Genomic DNA, 10,149 nt, shown 5'->3' on the forward strand with positions numbered 1-10,149 from the left:
ATGTTCACAACAGAGAGTAAATCAAACCTAATAAATGAATCAAGACTTCAGGGATTAGGACAAAAAATAATATCAATGCAATAAATCACCTCTTTAATACCATGTTGTGATATTGCATGTCATACTGTTGCATGTAAACAATTAGGCTATTACAAGTTTAAGGCTGCCGGTGTGATCGCCTCATTATTATAGTTGCTTTAGGACAATATTACACAATATTAACAGATATTGGGCTTTAATTAATGCCAACACTATACATGATTAGCCACACTTCGAACTCAGAGGGACAACATATCTGCACTAAACAGGTTATAAAAACATCAGAATGAACCTAATCCATTTGCACAGCAGGCATCTTCATACTGGTGGATCTTGCGGAGCATATGGTGGATAATCCCTGATTTACCCCAAAACAGTGTAAAATTCGGCAAAAACAAAGACCTGAGTTTTTGTCATTTATAACGTGTGAAGTGCAAAACTACTTGCCATAATGACATAACCTAGTTAGGAACTTAAACAAAACTACATTGTTGTGCTATTTTGTTAATACCAGAACTATAATTTAAGGGGCAAATACTGATATCCATTTTCATTGGCCCAGTGACTACCTGCAGTGCATCTTCATTGCATTGTCTTTGCGTTCCACTAGATGAGCCATTGTTAGTGGGAGACCTGTTTGGGCGACCAACTCAGGGCATGAACAGAATAGGCTGCATGGTGACAAAGGTGAAGTTATATGTCTGTGGAAGCCACACGTGGGACGTGCGGTTGAACCTTGCCCAGGAGAAGGGAGGAAGTCCCCCCTGAGTGGTGGGTCCACTCACAACTTCAGTCACAAAGTTCTGAGCCTGGTGGTAGTCAGTCACCTGTGAAGACAAAAGAGGGGGATTTAGCAATGCATAAGATGTTCCCTTATTAACTCAAAGTGTGTGTGTGTGTGTGTGTGTGTGTGTGTGTTTGTGTGTGTGTGTGTGACTTTCATATTATCATTTTGTAATAGGAAGACTACAGCTATAAAGTCATTAGTGACTTCAACTATTAAGATTTATAACCCAGATGTAGCGTGATAGCCATGGTTTGTGACGCTACACATTAAAGACATAGCTAGTGGCTAAGAAACTGACATTAACAGAGAGTATGTGTGTGTGTGTGTGTGTGTGTATATGTATAATAGAGAGAGAGAGACAGATAGTGTGTGTGTGTGTGTGTGTGTATATGTATAAACATATGTGTGTGTGTGTTTGGGTGTGTAATACAGGACTGTATGTCCTAATTTACTAGCAAAGACATTTTGGAAGAATTTAGATTTGTATCTCTGCCCATACCTTGGTGTCATAACAGCCTGCAGGACGTGGTCTCCTAATCCTTAAATCGTTGCGACAGCAGATGGTTTTGCAGGGGTGCCCCTTGGCATACGGATCTCTTTTGTAGTCTGAAAAGACAACGCAAATTCCAATGACATTTAATTGATCCAACCCAGGGCCCAAATTAGCTGACATTAAGTCTAATGCACAATGGAATACATCTCGTTGTTAAATAATCTAATTGTAAAATGAAATCAATTAAGTAGATCAAGGCAATCAATATGTACATATCTTAAACAGACATACGCCACTTTATTCTTGATCTGCTTTATTTATACATGATCTCGTTGTTAAATAATCTAATTGTAAAATGAAATAAATTAAGTAGATCAAGGCAATCAATATGTACATATCTTAAACAGGTTATACGCCACTTTTCAGCACATACTATTGTATCGCATGATGTGTTTCATGGAGGCCCAGCTGAAGACTCTGCCCTGGTCCCTGCGGAAGATCTTAGCCCTTGGACAGAGGTCATAGGAGTAGTCTTCCCCCAGCTGGCTCCACATCAATCCATAGCCACTCAAGTTGTAGATATCAGGGTGAAAAGGGACATTGTAGGAAGCCCAGTATCCTTATAATGAAATATGCAGAAATAGCACAACAAAAGAACAACAATAGAAATGTCACAACAATAGCTGCCAGACACATGTGTATATTTAACATAACTGTGTGCTTGAAAATGCCGCATGAGAAATAAGTATTTGCTATTTTTTTTAATAACTTTCCTCTTTTGAAACTAAAAAGCTGCTTCACCCAAATAATCAAAATGTAATTATCTGAAATCTCAAAATCTACTTTGATGTTATAAAATAAGCTATACATGATACCATTATTATCATCAAATTAACTGGGCTGTCATGGTGGCTCTCTGTTTCTGTGATAAAATACGAAGTTGTTGGTATAAGCTTACAAAATGACAAAAAAGGGCCTTGAATCACCTTGTCGCAGAGCCTGGGTCTGATCCGAGGACACCACCAGACCAGGGATCTGCTCGACCACGGTTAGTGCCCCTTCTTCAATCTTCCTGCCCAAAGTCACTTTGTTCAGGTCTACTACCATGTACTGGCTATTGTAGGTTCCTTTAAGATAAAGGCAAAGCCCAGTTAAAGGATGAGAACACGGTGTGCTGAAACTCTTAGTAGTAGTTCAAACCTATAGTTTATATATAAGACTATAGTCAGCTCAGTCCATGGAAACAAAGCTTTTTTATTGCCACAAGGAACACACTGCAAACACACGCGTGGATTTTTTGGTGGCGACACAGGACACACACACACGCAGGACTGAGGTTGCTGTGAATATCACGCTCTGCTTTTTTCCCATCACAGACTGTCCTTCCTCCAGGACCCTCCAGGAGCAGTGGGCAGCTTCTCAGTGCCCGGGGACCAAGTGAACCAGCCGCCTCGGTCAGGAGTATATTTTGTTTTACATGTTTTTTCTGTTGGGGTACTTATTAGAGGAAACCCCTTGTGAACACGGGAAGAATATGCAAACTCCACACAGAAAGGCCCGGAGATAGCCCACCTGAGCCCATATCTCTATAAAAGCTGTTCTTACATAAGATGCAAATATGAAATGTAGATTGTTCACATCTCCATATGGTATTACATAATTTTGCCCTTATACTTAGTACAGCTCTTTAGTACTGTGCATTTGGAGACAAAGGTCATCATTTCGTTTTCAAACTTTACTTATCCTTCATTTTGCATTCAACAGGGGAGACTTATGCCGAACCAGTAAGGTTTTAATATCCATAGTGTAACATACCATGCCATCACTCACCAGAGTTATACTTTGAGAAAATATTAGCCCAGTGTTCACCGGTCCGTGCCATGGCATTTGCCAAGCGCACCCTCTGCCAGGCCAGCAAGCTGTGTGGTGTCACCGAGGAGAAGAGAGAGGAGTTGAAGACACTGTTTGTGGTCTGGGTCATGAGCAGCCCGCTGCCCAGCAGGTAAAAGTCATCGAGCGACGTCAGAAGGCCTGTGTTGTCAAAGTGCATCGTTACAAGGCCCACCAACATCTGCAGCCTCACCCTCACCCAAAGCATCCAGTCATCTCTGCTTAATTACCAGGGTAGCTGCTGAAGGACATCTTGCCTGTGGCTGCACTGGACAGCCTAAAGTCCCAGTGCTTGTAGATGCGCATGGAAGCAGCATATGTGTACCAGCTTGAGTGGGCAAATAAGAGGTTTTCATAGCCTGGCAACATCTGAGGGTAAGAGGGAACACCTATATAAGAAGGAATTCAGGTAAGACTTTCTAAACACTGCACTTATGGCAATTCTGTTGCTGTATTACACATATAAGTTTTATATAAGCACATATATCATACTTATATGCAGAGTACATAAAAGTGTAACGGTAGCCAACGAGAACAGTGCTGTGCAGTGAGTTAACCTCATTCCCTGACACCTTAAGTGACGTGCTAGCAACAGATGCTAGCACCCATGGGTTTTAACCTGCCTCCCATGCCCGAGGATATGAGTTTGAGCCTGAGCAGGACAGTGTTTATATATACAATGCAGGTTACATAAGCACATTTAAAACATAAATAAAAATTTCCCTTTCACTTGAATGCATGCAATACTACAGTGTGGTATGTATACCAAAGCAGTCATCAGTAACCAATTTCACTATTGATGTTTAGATGATCCCTTATGAAAAACACTCATTCAGATGCCATGTGAAACACTACCACAACCTTGAACAAACATGGTTTTCACAATCCTTTTTCAGAGACCAATCAAGAGCTTAATACAGAGAGCTTACGAGCTTCTGACCTTGATGAGAGCTGAACAGTGACCCATGGTTGGTTTGCTGAATAAGTCAGTGAGGTTGAATATGCGGGATCTCAGGGTTGGTATCAAGTCCAGGAGGTCCCCAATTGCATTGAGGAACTGTATTGCAAATTTCGACAGTGGCTACAACCACACAGAAGGTGATTATTTTAAGTAGGTTAGGTAAGTAGGTTAACATCATACACATCATGCAAACTCAAATTCAAACTAAATTAAGAAAATACTTTTCATGATTATGCAATGATCCAGATCACTGATAATGAGCTAGATATGAGTGCTTACAGTTGTAGTAGTACCTCTCTTTGCTGGCTCTTAGCCCAATCCGCTGCTCCCGCTTGAAGCCCGTCCATCTGGGCAGCAACCAGTCCTGCTTGCTGCCACAAGGGGTCATTCTTGTTCAGCTTCACTTGTTCTCTAGTCCATGTGTCCTGCTCTCTGACAAAAGGTGCAAAGATCATAACAACACAGTTAAACAAAAAAAAAACTACTTTGACCTGTGCCATCTGAACTGGAAATCCGTTTTCAAATATGCATGTTAAAATATTATGAGACAGAATAATATACATATGAACAAAGCATTTGTGTTTTGTCCTGCTTTCAGACTTGAATTGAAATGATTATTTTCATCACCCTTTCCTCACACTATACTGTAATAGTAATTTTATAGTCTTTTATTTATGGGTTTAATCATAATGTATTTTAATTTTAACATGAAACACTTTTTTTCAGGGATTTACATAATGGTGCCCCCATACAATGAGGAATTTGTCTGAAATAGTCTGAATTGTAATTCTGAATCCATCCTCCCCTATATCTTACCTCATAAAATGTCTCAAGGGCGTCAGGACTCGCTTGTCCTTTATCAGTTGAGGGTACATGTTGACGTAGTGATTTAACATCTGCCTGAGTACAAAAAACAACTGAAATCAGGTTTAAAAAAACCCCGATGTGTTTTAAGCAAAGCAGCAAAATGTCTTGAAATAATACTCACTGTGCAGTGAGGTAACCTTCAAGGTATCCAGCCAAGAAAAAAGTGACCTCATCAGGAAGGCGGCTCTTTCCGTGCCCAGCTCTTATTTCTAACACACTCCAACCACTGATCGACAAGCTGTCACTGAAGTATCCATAGGCATCCCCCATGCTGTCCATGACACCTTCTCTCAAATAAACTGTCTTCTGGGTGGCATCCCAGTTCACTGTGGCTCTCTGGGTCTCTTGTGTGTAGATGCACAATGAAACTCAATGAATCCTGATACAAACTTGACTGTCAGACAATCAGTGTTTCAGCTACTTTCACTGCACATATAGACTTCACATCTTTAGCCTACAGGCTACATGCACCTCAGGTACAGATCAGTGTAATCCACCTAATAAATCTTAATGGCTACGTATGTCTAAGGTATTCAAACCAAATCAAACAATACTTTTCTATTTCATGGTTACGTAGGCCTACCAGTACTACTAAATGTGTTTTAACATACAATATGGTCACAGATTTAACAAAGATAGGCTACAGGGCAGATCTGCGATATATGACTTACCATGGATTCCTTGACAGGTGGCAGCCAAGACAAACTGAATGATGATCAGATTTTGACCACGTAAAGCCCACATCCTGTCAGTTTCATTTATTCAGAAGTATAGCGTCTCAGAAAACTAAAGAGTAGACTGTTATAACCCAACAATATCAAATAGTGTCCATGATCTGTAAATATCCAGGTCGAGAAGTTAGACTGAGAGGGCGTATGAGTAGGATTTGTTGCTGTGAGATGATTGGAGGACCTGCAACCTTCATTGATTCAATTGGCTGGCACTCCGCGTATATTTCGTTAATCCCTTCAGGACGAAACAAGACCCCTCCGCTGTGCACCGGGGTCCTGTTCGTCGTGTCGGCATGACCGCGGGACTATACACTTATTCTCCAACAACGGTTTCGTAGATAGGGTAGTTGATTGCTAGCTGTTTAAATTAACTATGGCAATGAGAAGACCAGACCGATTTGTTGCTATGTCCAAATTGAAGTCGTCTTAAAACGAAAATGTTTCACCCCAGATGGGACTCGAACCCACAATCCCTGGCTTAGGAGGCCAGTGCCTTATCCATTAGGCCACTGGGGCTATGCGACAAGCCATGTGACAACATTTCTATTTATATGTTCTGGGAAACAGTCCTACCTCTCCACAGTTGCCAAATGCACGGTCAGCTAAGTGTTACAGGCTTCAGTCAATCACGTTCGCGCATTCTGAATCATTTCGAACCATTTAGGCCAATAGCGGTGGCGAATTGTGAAACATTTGGCCATTCACGGCAGAAATGGAGGGTGACGTCACACAGCTGACGATGGACCTGAGGGGGCGGATAAATCAAACAGTGTAGCAAGCCGGATGCTAAAGATACAAGGAATCAACGGAGGCAAATTATCGACATGGTGACACATTTAATACACAGCTGTATTAGAAAATGTTAGATACTGAACTGATTTCACCTTTTGTGTTTAGCTAGCTTTCTACCATACAAACACTCTCTGTTAGGCCTATCTGAATTTCGCTAGTTCTCATCAGCGTTTCATTTGCTAATGTCATCTGTAACTGCGGTATGATATAACTTTAAGTATTGAATTAATTTCACCCGTTGTTTTATGTTGTCGGGATTGTATACTGGATTGGGATGACTCCTCCTGGTGTGGGTTGATCTATTGCTGTGTTTTTTTCTGTGAATTCTATATGTTGGGGGCGTGGTTTTATGTTGCAAACTGATAATACCTTTTGGGGGAAGGCGTGTATCTTGCTATTGTGGGGGCTTTTATGTTAAACGTAATTGGCCATTGGTGGGGTTTATGCCTATCGCATAGTGGGGTTCTATGTACATTGGCTCTGTGCACAGTCCTGTTTTCAGTCTCCTTGTGGCAAATAAACGTTTGTATAACCAGTTCTGAGTGTTGTCTGTGACCTGAGTGTTGCTGTACGAGGGGCTGTTTTTAATGACAAACTGTGCTAAAACAGTACACCGATACCAATAATAAAAGCAGTGATAATAATGATGTTGAAAATAATATACAGGGATGATGCCAATGACAACATTAATAAAAGTAACATTGCATGTTATTAAAAAGTCAATGCAAATTATTAAAACACTGTTAATGATAAAAAAAATAAAAAATTGAAAGATCTGCATCCGATGACCCCTGTCAGTGGACATTCTGGCAGTGGTGGACAGTAACGAAGTAGTACATGTAATTCGTTACTGTGCTTAAGTAAAATTTCCATGTATCTGTACTTTACTTTACTTTTACTTCACTACATTTAAAGCGAAAATGATTACTTTTCACTTCTTTACATTTACAGAAACACTCGTTCTTTACTCGTTCCTTTTTTATTTTTAATAAAATACCAAAAGGTCAAAGTGTATCGTGACTATAACCAATCAGCGGCAGCACCCAGCGCGCGATTATCTGCTGAAGTTAACAACAGGTGTCGTCCTGATTGAAGAATTGCAAAGTCACGCTGGAGCTGGAGGCACAAGGTGGTGTACGTGCTTGTGGTCATTGAGAGTTCTTACTCCTAGAGATTATTAATATTATTTGTCAGGTAAATGGCTGAGGAGCTGACTGCAGCATCATCGGATGAAACAGAAGTTGGTGCCCAACACCCCTTGTCTTATTTAGCCAAATTGTTTGAATTCATCGAAAAGAAAAAAAAGAGTCCTATTACTTCAAGTGTCGCCTCTGCATTAAGAACACTACGCTGTCGGCATTCTGGAACTCGCCATCAAATTTATAATAAATAAAAAAGCACATGAAGGTAAAGTTCGCCATTCCATGACTACTACTAACAGAGTGGTTATAAATATGCCCCGGTTGATTATTTTACATTGAAATACATTACATTAACAGGTGCTTTTATCCAAAGCAATATGCTAGCACCCAAATGATCTGTGGAGATGCTAAGTGCCAGATTTTAAGTGCCAGTTTAATACAGCCTCCCTCACCAAACGTTAATGCCGGGGACACAGTCGAATTCATGGCCAAGCGGAGTGAACTTCGCAATTCATTCCTATGAGGGAGAAGGCAAGCACATATGAGCGAAGCGACATTATTCGGCCAAGTTTAATATTAGTTTAAAAAAAGTTTAATATTATGAGTTCAGTTTGTTGGTTGGGCTGCTAGTTCTCGAGTTCTCGAGCTAACTTGGCTCTAGGTGTTAGACACTAGCTTACCCCCAAGCTAGGTATGAAGTGGCCCGGTTCGAAATTATTGTCCTGTTTGGTGGTGACTTGTGTGTTCATACTAAACGGGTTGTCCACTTGTTTACCTTTTCTAGTGTGAATTATTAATCTTGAAGTTAATGGAAAATAAAAAAATGAAACGTGAAGGAATGCTTTTTGTGTTGTTGCTTCAAAACCACTTGGTCTTACTTAAAGATAATATAGTTTTGAGTATTTTGGGTTTGATTAGGTAAATGTAAAGCATTGTTCACCAGTTCAAGTAGGGGTTTTGATTTTGTGACAGTTAAAACAAAATAAAAAATACTTTTACTTTTAATAGGCCTACTTAAGTATTTTTGAAGGCAGATACTTTTGTACTTCTACTCAAGTAAAAAAATTAGGTGAATACTTTTACTTTTACTTGAGTTATATTCAATGCAATGTAACTGTACCTTTACTCAAGTACACAATTGGTTTACTTCGTCCACCACTGCATTCTGGTCCTTCAGGTATGTGGGAGAGGAATCAAATAATTAATACACATAAAGAACACGAATATATGTGTATGAGACCTATTCATTTTCATATAGTGGGGTATCCTATTGTGTCAATTAAACTAACTTTATGTGTAATGTAAGTTAGGGGGAACGCACTTATGCTCTTACTTTGATACAAATATGCGCGGAGCGGATGCGAATAAAACGAAACTTAGAATTTCCACAGTCGTGAGTTCGTATCCCGTCTGCGGTGTGTCCAAATAATTTAAAACATTCAGAAGTGTCCTATGTGTGTTTAAGCAGTTAGAAATGCATTTATTAAATAGATATGGATGCGTAAACAGCCAATTTTCTTCTTTCTTTTTCCTTTCTTTCTTTTTTCCTCTCTTTTTACCCCGTTTCCTTCTCCTCTAGCTAGTTTTCATCTGTTGTCCCTTGGCAGGGCATGACAGAGAGATAACGAAATAAAAGAAAGAAATCATAATAAAAAATTATTTAATTAAAATGAAAAATAATAATAAAAAAGAAAAGCAACAGTTTGACAAAACAGTGCAGTTTAAGATTACTAATTGTAAAAACAAGACAGATACACATACAAGGTGTTAGACATACAAAAAAGTTATGGTGTAAGTATTGCAGTGGCCTAATTATGGTTGCAGGTTTGGTTATTTTTCATCCATTTCTTAAGTTTGTTTTTGAACACTGAAATACTGGTGCACCCCTTACATCAGTAGGGGAGGGTATTCCAGTAAGTAGAGGCGCGTACTGAGAAGACTGTCTGTCCAAACGCACTGTGTCTATACTGTATAACACAGTCTCCCCTGGTGACTGTCCTACTTGCCAAACCATTGCCATCCATCAGCTTTATAAACTCATTTAATGGTGGAGGTGCCAGCCCATGTAATATTTAAAAAATGAGACAGGCATCCAAAAACTGTTAGAAACTGTCAAATTTGAATAAGCTATACTTTGTTGTTATATGGCAGTGGTGATAGCTTATAGGTTTCTGGTCTAGAGTTGTGAAGGTCTGCTTGTAGAGGGTTTCTATTGATTTCAGAGTTGTACTTGCTTGTGACCAGCTTGTTACAGTACGAGATGTGAGAAAAGATCATGGCATGCATAAAAAGTTTGGCTGCTTCTGTAGTTAAGTAAGTAAAATGTAATGGTATTGGCCATCTTTTTGACATGTTTTTTAAATGTTGAATTGAAATCTAAAATGATCCCCAGATATTTAAAATCAGTTACAGCTGTGAGCTTTTCTCCTTCAATAAAGACATCAGGG

General features: G+C 39.7%; 1 protein-coding gene across 1 annotated transcript; it reads right to left on the bottom strand.

The window, feature by feature from the left end:
- Positions 1-689: 689 nt before the first annotated feature.
- Positions 690-5,781, bottom strand: plbd1b (phospholipase B domain containing 1b; the record flags this gene model as incomplete). The annotated part of the gene is made up of 11 exons (XM_080834470.1): positions 690-866; positions 1,326-1,432; positions 1,753-1,938; positions 2,306-2,446; positions 3,150-3,350; positions 3,440-3,578; positions 4,150-4,290; positions 4,464-4,602; positions 4,987-5,070; positions 5,159-5,381; positions 5,709-5,781. The coding sequence occupies 11 exons, from the start codon at positions 5,779-5,781 to the stop codon at positions 690-692; spliced, it is 1,611 nt and encodes a 536-aa protein (XP_080690596.1).
- Positions 5,782-10,149: the final 4,368 nt, after the last annotated feature.

Source organism: Sprattus sprattus, assembly GCF_963457725.1.
Source record: "Sprattus sprattus genome assembly, chromosome: 3".
NCBI classification, from domain to species: Eukaryota; Metazoa; Chordata; class Actinopteri; order Clupeiformes; family Clupeidae; genus Sprattus; species Sprattus sprattus.